This window comes from Sturnira hondurensis, unplaced genomic scaffold (assembly GCF_014824575.4).
Source record: "Sturnira hondurensis isolate 20B ecotype Veracruz unplaced genomic scaffold, ASM1482457v3 Scaffold0015508, whole genome shotgun sequence".
Taxonomy (NCBI): Eukaryota; Metazoa; Chordata; class Mammalia; order Chiroptera; family Phyllostomidae; genus Sturnira; species Sturnira hondurensis.
In genome coordinates this window covers 849,563-865,111 of record NW_028088139.1, presented here as the reverse complement: position 1 = coordinate 865,111, position 15,549 = coordinate 849,563, and the positions used below count along the sequence as shown (strand labels likewise).

General features: G+C 41.0%; 2 protein-coding genes and 1 pseudogene across 6 annotated transcripts in view; 1 reads left to right on the top strand and 2 right to left on the bottom strand.

Annotated features, from left to right (window-relative positions):
• The window catches only part of LOC118999841 (zinc finger protein 350-like), a 182,095-nt gene that overhangs the window by 5,235 nt on the left and 161,311 nt on the right, over positions 1 to 15,549 (bottom strand). Inside the window, exons 2-3 of one of the 4 annotated variants that reach the window (XM_037064596.1) lie at positions 15,409 to 15,501; positions 10,604 to 10,798 (exon numbers count right to left, since the gene is read on the bottom strand). The exons of 2 other annotated variants lie outside the window; for them this stretch is intronic. In XM_037064596.1, the coding sequence (XP_036920491.1) occupies positions 10,604 to 10,618 (15 nt within the window). In that variant the 5' untranslated portion in view covers positions 10,619 to 10,798; positions 15,409 to 15,501. Of the gene's footprint in view, positions 1 to 1,232; positions 2,270 to 10,603; positions 10,799 to 15,408; positions 15,502 to 15,549 lie in introns of those variants that run through there. One more of the 4 variants, XM_037064593.1, reaches the window with a different exon arrangement.
• Positions 4,144 to 10,117, bottom strand: ZNF350 (zinc finger protein 350). Of its 2 annotated transcripts, none has more exons than XM_037064589.1 (3): positions 9,976 to 10,117; positions 9,599 to 9,694; positions 4,144 to 5,789 (listed from the first exon to the last, which is right to left on the bottom strand). In XM_037064589.1, exons 1-3 carry the CDS (start codon positions 10,115 to 10,117, stop codon positions 4,444 to 4,446), a joined length of 1,584 nt encoding a protein of 527 aa, XP_036920484.1. In that variant the 3' UTR covers positions 4,144 to 4,443. The 2 variants fall into 2 exon arrangements, with proteins under 2 accessions (XP_036920484.1, XP_036920486.1); XM_037064591.1 differs by having other exon boundaries at positions 9,984 to 10,076.
• Positions 12,107 to 12,583, top strand: LOC118999854 (60S ribosomal protein L26-like; annotated as a pseudogene).

Here is a 15,549-nt window from a genome sequence, read left to right as displayed (position 1 = left end):
ATATAAATATCCTATACGAGGGGTAACTTCTACTAGGTTTTCTCCCAGAACTGCAGTCTCTTCAAATCAACCAGCATAAAATAATCCATATCCCAAAGAGGCATATTTTAGGGTGTCAAACTGCTCCCCTTCAGATTCAAGGAGCTACATATTTAAAAGAAAAAATTCTCTCCCAGGAACAACTAACATATATTCACATATATGGCTGGGTAGAGCTACACTATGTATCTATGCTCATTTCATAGTAATTCAATCACTATCAGTGGAAACTGGAACCACCACTGTTAGACTAAGAATGACCTGGACTTACTAATACACTGGCATATGGGTCACCTTGCCAGAGGAATGGATAGAAAATAAAATGGAGATTCTGTTAGCAAAGAAAAACGTATGAATGCATTTCAGGCAAATAAGCAACAGTGCCCACTGCTACATATTGTATTAAGAGGTGAGTGCAGGCATTGACAAACATTTTCTGAGACAGATTAACATTTCCCAATTTGCAGACCAAAGTGTCAGTGTCACAACTACCCAATTCTGCCTTTGCAGCTAGAAAGGTGCCACAGAGGATACACAACGAAAGGTCGTTGGTGGGTTTTTCCCTAAAGGATAAAAAAAAACAGAGGGATTGAAACTAATGCTCAGGGCCCTAATCCCTTCTGTCCCAGCAGCAGCCAAATTCTTAAGTTAAACCAAACACACGGGGTACCGGGCGTTCAAAACTTCACTGTTTCAAGCCTCTCCGAACCAAAGACACTGATCTCTCTTTAGGTTAATCGTTCATCGGGGCCAGACACCCCAATGCGATGACCACCCACGCCAGCTCCAACATCACCAAGCGGTGCATGAAATCCCCAATCTGAATCTGACACCGTGACCATCCTAAACGCCACCTGCACTCCCTACAACTGAGGAGACCTGCAGAACCCCACACCCTGACAGTCGGGACAAGGACATTATCTCTACAAACTCTTAATCGGTGCACTGACCCCCAGGACACACCAGCCACAGACTGACGCGTCCGGTTCCCCTCAAATACTTCAATTCCCTTTCCCACCTGGTTCATCTTAACTAGCTCCTGGGCACTTCTACCCTCCCCCTCCGACCCCAATGATGATTCTACGCCTCCACACCACACCTCGCCCACACGTCACCCTGTGAGAAACAAAACTTCCACTGTGACGAAAAACTTCTGGAGACAAAACCACACACTGACCTAACCCCACACTGACCTGAGTTTTCCGCCAGATCCACAGGAAGAGCACAAATGCATTTCCGCGAACTGGTTCAACTTCTGCGCTAGTCCCGCTCTAGCTACGGTAGCCGAGGACAATCTCAGACATTTGAATAAACTTGTCAACCATTTCCGTATTCGTTAGAAATATGTCCGCGCCTATCTTACAGTGCCGCCAATGGGGGCCGCCATGTTGGGACACCTGAGTGCCGTACAAAAGCAGAGCCCTGGTTTCGGGACCAGAGGTAGCAGAAAGGCAAGGAGCTACTGAAATTATCTCGTTTTCTGGTGGTTGGAATGTTGCGGAAAATGGGTACATTTCCAGTGCTTCGTGATGCAAACACGGTGAGACTTAAGTTGCTTTTAGCGGGCTGAGCAGAAAAGTAGTAGAGCCACGGGGTATATTCTTCACTTTATATGCATTTAAAAAATGTTGAACAATAAAAAATGTTTTAAAAAGTTTCTAAACGGACAATTAGGAGTTCAGGTGTCAGTATACTAGCAGAGGCGGCACTCGTAGCAAGGGGCAGATAATACATCTGGTAGACGGACACCCACAGCTCTGGCTGGAAGACAGTTGACCACAAGAGGTCTTTAATAATAAAAAGATTTCCAGAAATTCATAAAGTGTGAGGCTGGCTATCACCAACTAGGAGAGAATGGCTGGGAAGAACCTCACTTGGCAGTGGGGGAGGGGACTCAGAAAAAGGCCACTGAAGTGAGGCCTGTCAAAGTCTAAATCAATGGCAAGAGCACAGCCTGTATCCATACATTAAAAGGTATATTATAAACGTGGTGACGTAGGTATAATCCAGGATTTAGGGCAAAGAATGTCAAAATTAGGCATGTATCAGGCTGTTGTTCAAAAGGCGTAGTCCTGGTTTAGGGGGTGTGGAAGGTGACTGAGAAATCTTCATTCATTTAAGTTTCTGAGGCAGGAAGCCCATCAATCATTAGAAACAGGCCTGTACTGGATTTACCTGGTGATCATTTTGTAAATTATATACATGCCAAATCACTATATTGTACAACTGAAACTAATATAATTCTTGTGTCAACTATAATTGAAGATATTAAAAATTAGATATTAAGAAAAGGGATATGAACTGCCCTAGGATGTTCTCTTGATGCAGTTATGATGGGTGACTCCCCTCAAAACTGTCTTGGTTCAAATTATATCCAAAAAAGCCTAGGGGGGCATGCAGGAATACCTCCCCCATTACTAAATTACTATCCAGATGTTCCAATAAATTGCTATTATTGTAGTAGTAATTATTATGAAGCTTTATTTTTCCTCATAGGATTCATCACATCCTGAGATTACATACCTGTAATCCATTTCCTGTCTCCCTTACTAAATTGTAAGGTCCATAAATGCTGTTCTTTTGCCTGCTTTGCTCACTGATACAGCCACAGAAGGTGGTTATATCAGTGTGCCAGTGGGCCTGGCAGTGTTGTTCCTGGACATATAAATGAAGGAATGAATTACCCAAAACCCAGCATTTGGGATTGATTTCTGAAATAGCCACCACATGGCAAAACAAATTTCCATTTCTTTTCCTATGAGCAACTCACTTTTTATAACTTGGATAGGTGGGAAACTATGGGACAGTTATGAGGTTAAATGAAACTACTCTGGATAGTGAGAGTTCAAGAGCCCCACTCCCAAGAGACAGAGAAGGAAAAATGAAGAGAAAGCACATGTCTCAGTTCAGCAGGTAACAGCGAAGCTGGAATCTTTGAAATGGTGGCAGCTCTCAAGGGTGAAAGTCCTGTGCACAGACCCAGAGGCTCTTTTCCACGACATCCCTTAAGGATTTCACCTCCTATCTCCTATATTCTTCATTCTTAGAGGCTAAGATTCTTGTCGTCCCTTTCAGTCTATTTGTTCTGAGACTCTTTCTTCTGCTCTGCTCAGTTTATATTCAATTAAAGTCTCTAATCTTAAATAATTTGGGAAAAGACAACCATGGCTTTCCAGAATAACTTTCTGGGATGATGGAATTATGACAGGTTTCTCTGAGTAGCCATATACTTAGCTGTAATGTTTTGATTACTGTGGTGTCCAGTGAGGTGGCCACTAGTCACATATGGCTACTTGGCACTTGAAATGTGATTTAGTGTACCTGGCAATTGAGTTTTTATTTACTTTTTAAAAATGTGAAATCTAAAGAGCATTAAAATGACCAAGGAATTTTTCAACCACTTGGAGATAATACATAGGCATTAAAATAATAACTTACCGAGGTGCTGAAATCTATTAGGAGTCCTTGCCCTCCTTCCAAATAACAAGCCCCTTGAACAGGAAATGATCATAATCCTTTAAACCTATTATTCCATATTCACTATATAGTGTTTCATGTCCCCCTAAAATTCACTCATCAAAGCCTAACCCCAAATGTGATGGAACTAAGAAGTGGGCATTTCAGAGGTGATTTATGCCTTGATTTGGGACACGCAGCTTCTAGAGGTATAAGAAATAAATTTCTTTTATAAACCACCCAGGCCATGGTATTTTCTTAAGGCAACCAGAATGAACTAAGAATATGTCCATTTCATGAGTGTAGATATTGATAACCTCTTACTAGATTCACTGGTGTGTATAGGTGCCACGTAAGAGATAAGATAACCCAACTACTTCAGCGCTCTCCCAGGACACCATGCCCACCTTCTGTTTGATCAACACTGTATCCTCACTTTTTTTTTAACAAAACTAGATACAAGAGAAATATTTGACAAAAAACACTAAAAATGAATGAATTGACTCGATCTAAAGCTGCTGTTTCATAAGTCCCTCAACATAATACATAAACTTCTAGAGTTTACGGTAGACATCCCCATTTTCCATTACCCCTTCATCCTGGCGGGGAAAACTGAATTAATAAATACAAAAACACATCACGCCAAACAAGTATTAACCCTTTAGTGGTTTTCACTCATATCAACATTCCAGATATCAATTGTTTATGTTTTAAAAATTCAATTATTGCCTCCACGTAGCTTCATTCATTCCTTTAACTGACACAACAGGCCAACTGATGTATGTGTCTGGGTTAACAGCCAATCATGCCTCTGTGTCAATGCACAGACGCATAATGACTTCCCAGTCTCAGCCTTTATACAATTTCTCTCAGGATACACTTTTCAACCATAACCCGAGGTAGAAAGTTTTGATCCAATCTTTACACGCAGAATGTCAGAGTATATTCCTATTGGTTTCCTGTGACATAAAAGAACATGTAATTGACAACTGAAGGTGAGTCTTTACTCACTGCATTCATAAGATTTCTATCCTGTGCAAATCCTTCTGAAGGTGCACATCTGGCCACAGGCTGGCCCACTATGACTACATTTCTGTTTGCTAGGATCCCACTGATGTTTAATGCTGCCTGAGGGGCCACAGAAGGCACCTGCCTAGCCACTGTATTAACAAAGTTTTTCTCTTGCAGGACCACACTGGTCAGTGATGAGCTGGGACTTTCTGTGAGAGGATTTTCCACCTTGACTGAATCACATTTCTCTCGTGTGTGTATTCTTTTATGTTTCACAAGGCATGACATGTAGGCAAAAGCTTTCCCACACTCATTGCAGGAATAGGGTCTCTCTCCTGTATGAGTTCTTTGATGGACAATGAGCTTCTGCTTAGTGGTGAAGGCTTTTCCACAGTCACTGCACTCAAAGGGTTTCTCTCCAGTGTGAATTCTTTGATGTTTAATGAGACCTGACTTCTGGGAGCAGGATTTTCCACACTCACTGCACACAAAGGGTGTCTTTCCAGTGTGAAACCTCTGATGTGCTATGAGGCATGTCTTCTGGATGAAGCCTTTGCCACATTCATTGCATATATAAGGTTTCTCCCCTGTGTGAATTCGCTGATGTACAATGAGATTGCCCTTCTGGATGAAGCCTTTCCCACAGTCACTGCATATGAAGGGTTTCTCTCCTGTGTGTGTTTTTTTATGTATATTGAGCCGTGATTTCTTGAGAAAGGCTTTGCCACATTCAGAGCATTTATAAGGTTTCTCTCCTGTGTGTGTTCTCTGGTGTTCAGTGAGCATGAACTTCCTGGAGAAGGCTTTCCCACACAGACTACACTGATGGGGCTTCTCACCTGTATGAATGATCTGATGATCAGTGAGCCAAGACTTCTTCATGAAGGCTTTTCCACATTCACCACATATATGTGGCTTCTCTCTTTTCTGAGGTTTCTGATGTTTCACGAGTTGGGACTTAGTGCTAATGAGTTTTTGGTTTTTTGGAAATTTCATTTCAGCCTGAAAATGTTCACTGTTAGCGTGGAAAAAGGAATTCCCATCTCCAGAAAGCTCAGTGGGAGTCTTAATTTCATAGCTTCTAGTCTGGTTAAGTGAAGATAGATTTGATTTCATACCTTCTCCACGTGAGATAAACATACAGTTTTTAAGTAACAGAGAACAGGTTCTGCTCTGATGGACAGTATTTTCAAATGTGTTATGTTTGCACCGTTGTTGGAGGCTATTGTCCATGCTTTCATTTTGTAAGTGCTCTGGCAGATGATCATCAAGTCTCCAGATTCCTAGGAAAGAAAAGCACAATGAGCTCATCTAGTATCTTGAACTGGAAGCAAAGTTAAAAAAAAAATAAACAAGACCGCGATATGTCGTTTTTGTGATGACCTTGTGATGTAAGAGTAGACAAAACTCCATGTTCAATGTTCCTTGAATATTGGAAAACACAACAATAAAAAGAAACTAAAGGTAAGACTTGAGTGTAAAACAGGTTACATAATTCACAATACTGCAAGCAAAACACAGATTTGCCTGCTTTGTAAGGCCTTGCCAAACTGTAAAATATAAGCAATTTATGGTATCAGCAAACACAGAGAGAAGAGCTACCTCATCCACACTGGTGAGAGACAGACTCACTCCTTCCACATCCCTGTGACTACTGTGTACCAACATGACCCTAGGTTGGGGATACACAAACGTATTCCTCATGTTTATGCGGCCTACACTGCACTTTGGTGAAGTCACTTGAGGGGCAAAGACACACGCAAGAAACAGCTTCAGGTTGTGAACACAGGTGGAAAGGCAAAGCGGAGATGGAGAGAAGCGAAAGAATTCAGGCTACATTTGGAAAGAAGCCAAGATTCACTGTGGATTCATTATTATGGTGGGCATGGTGGGAGTAAGGTGATGTCAGAGCAGAGGGCTCCTAGCATCTCTAACAACCTCCAAAACAGAGCCCTTAATTTCCCAATCAAAAGCCCTCCACATGTCATCTTCATCACCATAAATGAAAAGTCTACTCTTCTCTTTAACCAGAAAACTTCTCAGCATCACCCTTTATCTGTTTCTCTCACTCACACACAGCATGTACCTCTGTGATAAATACTGCCTGCCTTCCTTTAGGAATATGCCCAGAACTGGACTATTACCCCTTCCACACACTGAAGCCAGTCACTCTGTTGTATCACTGCATAGCCTCCTGCCTGGTTTTCCTGTTCCTCGCCTGCCAATGACTGTATTTTCTATGCAGTAGCCCAAACAATCCTTTCCACATAAATTATATCAGAACAGTCCTCTACTCAGAAGTCCCTAGAGGGTTATCATCTCATAAGGAATAAAACCAGGATTTTGACACGTCCTTGAAATGTCCCCTTACAGAGAATCCCCAGCTGCTATCCTGCTGACCTTACCTGCAGTCTTGTCCTCTCTGCTCTTTTCTTTTTTAAAAATTAATTAATTAATTTACTTTTAACTTTTTTTATTGTTGTTCAAGTATAGTTTTCTGCCTTCCTAAGGTTCTTCAGACACACTTCTGCCACAAGTGTCTGACCTCTGACCTTTGCAGTTTTACATTGGGACATACCTTACCCAGGAAGCCTACTATTCACATCCGTCATCTACCTGCTCTACTGCACCTTAACAAAGATTTCTTATTCCTGAAACCGGAGCCAAGGCCAAGGGTTCATTATGCAGTTAATGTTCCTTAAAGTAATTCTCATCCCAAGGACCTTTCTATCAACCTTCACCCATTTCATTTCATAGCCCATATTGAATTAAATCAAATTTTATCTGCCTAGAACACTAAAGTAACACAGGAACAAAAATTTAATTGCCTGATATAATAAATGTCTCCAGAATCTGACCAACACTCAGCCCTCAACGCACATGGAAGCCACTATTCCCTCATCACGTTTTGCAATAGCCTCTTCCATGGGGGTCCTGCCTAAGGCCCTCCCGCTACTGTCTGCTTTCTATAGTCACTGAAGGGATCCTTTGAAAAAGGAAATTATTTTTCTTTTTTTTAAAAGATTTTATTTATGTATCTTTACAGGGGAAGGGAAGGAGAGAAGGAGAGAAATATCAATGTATGGTCGCCTCTCGTGAGTCCCCTGCTGGGAACTGGCCCGCAACCCAGGCATGTGCCCTGACTGGGAATCGAACCATGATCGTGTGGTTCGCAGGCCCATGCTCAATCCACTGAACTACACCAGCCAGGGCAGGAAATTATTTTTCTATCATTATTTTTTTCATACAACCTCAAATATTTACTTATTTATTTATTTATTAGCATTTATCCCCTCCATATCCTCTTCCACCTTCACTTACCCTCCCAACCCCCTGCAATCACCACACTATCTGTGTTCCATCAGTAAAAATGGAAATTATTTCATGTCATTCCAGCACTTAACAACTTCGCAGGTTTTCTCATCTCATTAGGAGGGAAATCATCATTCTCTAACACAGATTACAGGATGGGCTTCCCTTCCCTTCCTCCTGCCTCTGTTGCCACTTTGACCTCATTTCCAGCAGCCCGCTCCACTCCTACATGGGCTCCACGCGGTTTCCCCACACTCATTTTCCTGCCATTTCCGCTTGCTGTCCTCCCTACTTGGAACCTCACAGCCCAACCACCTCACATCCTTCATCTCTTGGCTCAAAGGCATTTTATGAGAGAGTGTTTGTACCCATCCTAAGCACCACGTCCCCCGCAATTACTGTTCCATTCTGCTGACTAAATTTTTATCATAGCACCTTTCTCCACCCACTAATGTTATTTGTGTGTTTTGACTCACTTTTTTAATTCCTTTTAGAATGAAAGCTTTTGGTCAATTTGTATGCTTTTTCACACTACTCCTGCCCCAACATTACACTCGGTTATCAAAAAATAATTTATAGATGATGAATCAAGGAAGTAACAACATGTATGGAACACAATCAACAGCATTTCAGAGGTTAGATGGAAATCTATCTCTTTGTGATCATATCATGCATGTCATAGAAAAAAAACTTTAATATCATATGATGGATAATGGAGTTAACTGGGACTTAATGTCCTCAGAATATGATGGAAAGGAATACAAAAGTTTTAGGAAAGTGAATACTACAGTAGTAACATCTACAGTAAACAAGAACAAAGTTCAAAATCAGTAAATGCACAAAGGAATTAATTTGAAGTACGAAAGAGTTATGGTCTGGTATAGGCTAGAACTGAGAATGTATATATTAAAATAAATCTCCTAGTTGAAACACATTATGAACAGAAGACTCCCTCAAAGAACAGAGCTCTGCGGACAGAAACACCTGAGGTGACACTGGATGGCCAGGATGGCAGATGCACAAGAGTGAAGGTGAACCTGAACTCACAGGGCTTTTCTGGGAGGGACGATGATTCTAGGTCCCTGCAGTTATTATGAGCTCAGGAGATTTGCCATCAAGATGAGTAAATTCTGCATAATATGGTCTGTGGTGGATCACAGTGGGGAAATCAAGTTTGGGGGGCCAGTGTAGGGAACAAAAGAAGCTTAGCTGATTAGAATGAACAAACATTTGAAGGGCTAGTGGATCAAATGAGGAACTGGAAAACAGAACAGTTGAAGAACCTCAGAGTGAAGAAAAAGTGAAGGTAAGAGAAAAAGAAAAGCAAAGCAAAGGCACAGTGAAGACCAGTTTACTTTGAGGGCACCGCATCCAAGAAGGGGTGGATATTAGGGAGAGAAACCCACATTACCGGGGACAGAAAGGAGCAGTGGTCAGAAGGCAGTGAGCCCAGTCTTCTCTTTGGAGAAAGACAGTGCAATCTTATAACAGGGGAAGTGAAAGACTATGAAGAAGAGAAAGATTTCAGAATACTGAAAAACAGAACCATACAAACAAAATATCAAGATGAAGATAAAATAAAGAGGGCTTATACCCCACAAGAAATAAAGGAATCTATTTCTCTCTAAACTCCTAAAAAGATAAAGAGATCTCTAACTGGGAGAGACAGGTACAGAGGTCCTGCTTACCTGTCTACAAACCCCCTTCACTTCTAAGCCTCTTCTCTGAACAATGAGATTGTGATTTCCACAGCCTACCCCTGGTGGTTCTCTTAACTCACCTGAATGGTTTCGACAGTGGATTGCACCTTCCTTTGTCCATGGTGCTTCTCCGTGATCCAACTTGGAGAATACGTCTGGACTGCTGGATTCATAACCTGTTCATGGGGATTGGTAGAAGACTTAGACTAACTGAAAAAGATTTGGGTTCTGTGAAGACCGCAGAATGTTACATTTCAGGACAAGACAATTTTCACATTTACAAAGTAAAGGCTTTTCTCTCAAGAGAAAGGAGAATGTACTGATCTGGGGCCAGAGAAGGAACTAAGATTCATCTACCACTTTGGAAAACCACAGACATGCCTGAGCTTTCAGAAGCTGGGGCTGGAAAGGCCACTGACTAGAAACCATCTGAGTGGCACTGGGGAGCTGTCCTCACCCACTGACACCAGGTTGCTGTAGTTCTCCAACATCACGTCCCTGTACAGGTCCTTCTGATCAGAGTCCAGGAGCTGCCACTCCTCCCAGGTGAAGTCCACGGCCACATCATGAAATGTCAGGGATTCCTGTAACAACATCATCCTGTTTAATGGCACGATGTGCTTTATATATGGCAGAAGTGTTAGATTTTCTTCTCATTTTTACTTTATAGGGAGTGGGTTTTATTTTAAGATACAGTTGAATAATCACATGCCTAGTAAAATGCAGCATGGGGCAAAAGTAAGTTTACAGTTCTTTGTATGGAAAATAGTACAATAATAAACAACAATCAAAGAATGAACTCTGTTTTGTATACTTACAATTATAAACTTAACTGTGCCCCACCCTGTATTTTGTAAATATGCTTTCTGTCTTCCATGTATTTATACAATTACAAGTTTCTATCGTGAAGAAATTAAATGTGGTTAACCTAGAAACACCATATTCATATATTTGAGAGTCAAATGGTATTGTATATACTATATACTTTATACTGTATACTTTTCAGTTTAATGGAGGTGGTTTTTCATAGACCTCAACAAATCTATTAATGAAGAAAGGAAAGGATAAAACAAACCCCAAGTCACCTGAGTCTGGAGCATTTTCTTCTGTTCTCTGCAAAGATTTGGCAAAGGCAGGCTCTGTCTTGGTGTGTTCTAAGTCTGCTCTAAATTTCTGTTCAGAAATTCTGTCCAGTCAGGTGTGTCCCTGGAAATGCTGACGCCCAACCCTGCAACTTCCTCCTGCTTCCCATCATTCTATTGCTCCTGGGGAGTCAGGACCTGTGGATTGAGGAGAAAATTCAGTGGGTGGCACATTTCCTCTTGACCCAGATGCTACAGTGCTCCTGGGCCCTGACTCTCACACAGTGCCCACGGAATCACTAGTATCCCTTCATATGGTGTCCCCAAAGTATTTATTCTTCAATAAAGTCCTAGGTTCTTTCTGTGGTAGAGGTACTTATAACTCAATAAAGTCCTATGGGTTTATGTGCATGGTGTGACTGTCAAAGGAGACCTGGAAAACTACATCCTTCCCCAAACCATGCCTCCGGGGCAGGTGAGTCTCAGTAAAATCACTTATACAAACCAGATCATGTGAAAGGAGGGGATTGGTGCACTGTTCCTTTTAAAACATGTTTCCTTCTTCAAACATGCTTCTTCAAACATTTCTTTGTACCCCGTGACTGTACACATTTCAGAGGAAACCAGTTCACTGGATAAGTCATCAGCACTGTCTCATAAGCAATAACAATAATATCTTAGGAGGTTCTAAAATACATATAAAAGTAAACAGCATTGTAAATGAACTGAAAGGTGGTGAATGAAGTGGTTTAAGATCCCTGCATTGTCGGAAAAGAATATAAAATTATTATTTAACACAAGAATTGAAGAAAGCTCCAGATTCTATGTCATCTCTACTGTCAGGATGAAAATCAACAGTTGTCTTAAAATACATAATTCCCATGCTATGGGTGAGGGAGATATAAGTCAAAATCTTCATCCAACCTCTGGCCAGGAAGCTCAGTTGGTCAGAGCATTATCCCAATAGCCAAGGTTGTAGGTTCAATCCTCATTCAGGTCACATACAAGAATCAACCAATGAGCCCTGGCTGGTATAACTCTGTTGGTTGGAGCATCATTGAGTAAAGTGAAAGGCTGCCAGTTCAATCCGCCATCAGGGCACATATCTAGGTTGCCAATTGGAGCCCCAGTTGGGATGCATCGGTGAGGCAACCAATCAGTGTATTTCTTTCACATAGATTTTTTTCTCTCTTTCCCCCCTCCCCCTTCCTCTCTCTCTACAAGCAATGAAAAAAATGTCCTCAGGTGAAGATTATTTTTTTAATCAACCAATAGATGCATAAACAACTGGAACTACAAATCACTATTTCTCCCCCCTCCCTACTCTCTCTCTGTAAATATCAATAAATGAACTTTAAAAAAATCATCCAAAACAAGGCAAAAATAAATATATAAATAAATAAATAAAATATAGAAAAAGGACAATGGGGGCAAGTTCGATGCACTTAGATGATTGTTTTTAAACATGACACACTAAAAATTATATTAAGGGTAAACACACAGCTCTTCCCTTTTGTGGCCGTCACAGAGGAGCCAACAGTCAAAATGAAGTTCAATCCCTTTGTAACTTCTGACCAGAGCAAAAACCATAAAAGGCATTTCAATGCACCTTCCCACATTCACAGGAAGATTATGTCTTCCTCTCTTTCCAAAGAGTTGAGACAGAAATACAATGTTCGATTCATGCCCATGCAAAAGGATGATGAAGTCAGGCTGTACGAGGGCATTACAAAGGGCAGCAAATTGGCAAAGTAGTCCAGGTTTACAGGAAGAAATATATCACCTATATTAAACACGTGCAGTGGCAGAAAGTTAATGGTACAACTGTTCATGTGGGCATTCACCCCAGCAAGGTGGTTATCCCTAGACTAAAACTGGACAAAGACTGCAAAAAAAACCTTTGAATGTAAAGCCAAATCTCACCAAGTAGAAAAGGAAAAGAGCAAATACCAGAAAGAAACAATTGAGAAAATGCAGGAATAATGTAATCCTATATACACAGCTTTCATTAAAAACTTGAAGAGAAACACACACACACACACACACACACACACACAAAACAAGGATTCCAAATAATTACATTAAATACTAACACCTCAATATTGTCACACTCAACTTATATTTAAAAGTGAATAACACACTATTATAGGTGGCATATCTGAATCATAATACAGAAAGCTTGAAATACAAGTTTGGAAAGAAATAGACTTCACCACAGACTTCCAGCCAAGATGGAGGCCGAGGTTGATACACGACATCTCCTTGCACAACCATAAGAAGGATAATAACCAATCTAAAACCAAAAAACAACCAACTGCCAGAAAATCAAACTGTATAGAAGTCTGACAACCAAGGAGTTACAGAAGAACTATTCATTGAGACAGGTAGGAGGGACGAAGACAAGGAGCTGGAAAGGACAGGATATAGTGTGGCTGCCATGTGGCAGCAGCAGCGAGGCGGTGACAGCGAGGCGGTGACAGCGAGGTGGCAGCAGCTGCCAGAACGGGTGGTTTCACGTTTACATGTGGTAGATAAAAACCCAGCAGTGATACCTGGGGAGCAAGCGATACCAGCTCTAGGACAGACCATGCAACCCAGAGTTCCAGCACTGGCAAAATAAAGCTTTGTAAACTCTAGCTGTAAAAACCTGTGGGGAGTGAGACAGCTGAAGAAACTGCCAGTCTCTCAAGAGAGTCCGTTTCAGGGGCCCATTGGGTCCTAGACTGTACACAAACCCACCCACATGGGGAATCAAAACCAAAGCAGCAGCTGGAAGAGCACCAGTCACTTAGGGGAACTAGGGGAAGTGACTGAAAGCAGGGAAACAACCAAACGAGCCGGGATTGTTCCTTCTTTGAACACCCCCCACCCCCACATAGAGCACAGCAATGTAACAAAAAGGGTTGCCCAACCCTAGCAAACACCTAAGGCTCTGCCCCTTACTGCATAACAGGTGTGGTGATAAATTGAGAGAATAAAACAGGGTCCAAATGAAAGAACGGATCAAAGTTCAAAGAAAAGAACTAAGCCATGAGGAGATAGCCAACCCATTAGATGCAGACTTCAAAACGCGAGTAATCAGAATATAAAGACAAGAAGAGATAAACAAATCCAAACTAATAAAAGATTTCAACATACCTTCCCCAGTGACTGACTAACAGGGTGTCAACAAATAAAATTTATGAATTATCATTTGGGAGGACATCAAAAATAGTTTGTAAGTGGCAGGAAATGTTGATAGGAATTCTAACAAATAAATAGAAAGATTGACTGTGAAGGTGACTGAGAAAATCAAGCACTTTAAAGATGCCATGTCTCCCAAATACAGACAAGTATATAGACCCAATGAAACCTCAGTCAAAATCCTAAACTGATCACTTTGTTAAGGTTGATACACCTCTAAAAAAGAAAGTTAAGGGTCCTGGCTGGCGTTGCTTAGTTGATTGACTGCCAGGCTGCAAGTCCAAATGTTGCCGGTTTGATTCTCAGTCAGGGCATATGCCTGGGTTGTCAGCCAGGTCCCCAGTTGGGGGCGTGCAAGAGGCAACTGTGTATCTCTTACACAACAATGTTTCTCTCTCTCTCTTTCTCCCTCCCTTCCACTCTCTCTAGAAACAAATAAACAAAAGCTTTTAAAAACAAGTGGAAACACTTGCTGTATCAGTTATGAGGGCTTAAAGTTACTTTAGCTGTGACAGTACTATATGTATTAGCATAATAGACAAATCAGCCAAAAGAACAAAATGAAATGCCTATGAACAGATTCAGGCATAAAGATGTGATACACAGGGAGCTCTGCAGAGAAGAGGTTAAGTATGTCCTTTCATAATGTGGTTAATGGACAATCAGATATCCATGCTGGAAGTAAAGGATGAGATGGAGACTAAACCCCACCTCAGAACACACACAAAAATCATTTTGGAAGACAGAAAACTGTACTTGAAAAATAATTAAATAAAAAAATTGGAATAAATAAATAAATAAAATTTAAAAAAATCATTTTGGAGAACAACTCTCAATCTCAATGGGAGAGGCACATAAATTAAGATACATGGAAATTTCTGTGTCAACTTACGGAAACATTTTTGAAACAAGCCCCATTTTATTACCTACTTTATATTTTTTTAATTATAAGAGGAAGTTTATTTAGAAAGTTACAGAGGTAGTAGAAGTGAGTCAGCGAGGCTCCATAGGCTCAAGAAACAAGTTACAGAAGCAAAAGCAGGGCCCTTAGAGCTTAGGGGAGAGAAAGGCAAGGGTAACACCCCTGGGGAGAAAGAGTGGGGAAAAAGAAGGCCACAGGCTTGCTTCCCAGAGGAAGAACACCTAACCTGTTTAAAGAATAATAAAATAAAAACACCTTTTTGTGACTCAGATGTGAGAGACGTTCTCTGGCTTGCAACTCCTTAAAAAGTAAAAATAGCCCTGGCTGGCATAGCTCAGTGGATTGAGCGCAGGCCTGCGAACCACACGATCCCGGTTCAATTCCCAGTCAGGGCACATGCCTGGGTTGTAGGCCAGTTACCAGCAGGGGACTCACAAGAGGCAACCATACATTGATACTTCTCTCCTTCTCTCCTTCCCTTCCCCTCTAAAGATAAATAAATAAAATCTTAAAAAAAAAAGTAAAAATAAAAAAACCTGTGTATTAAGCAAAAGCCAGACATTAAAACAATGCATGTGTATGACTGATTTAGTTAAAAATAGGCACAAGTAAATAAACTGTGAAAATTATGCATGATTAATTATATGATAAAAGTATAAAGAAAAGTATTAAAGTGCTTGGCATGGAGAGAAATGGTAATTACCTTGGGTGTGAGGAAGTAATTGGAATGGGGCTCACAGAACACCACTGAAGTGCTGGCAGTGTCCGCGTTTCCTGACCTGGGCAATGACTCTCTCTACATACAAAATTTATACATGAATATATAATTTATAATTATACAATT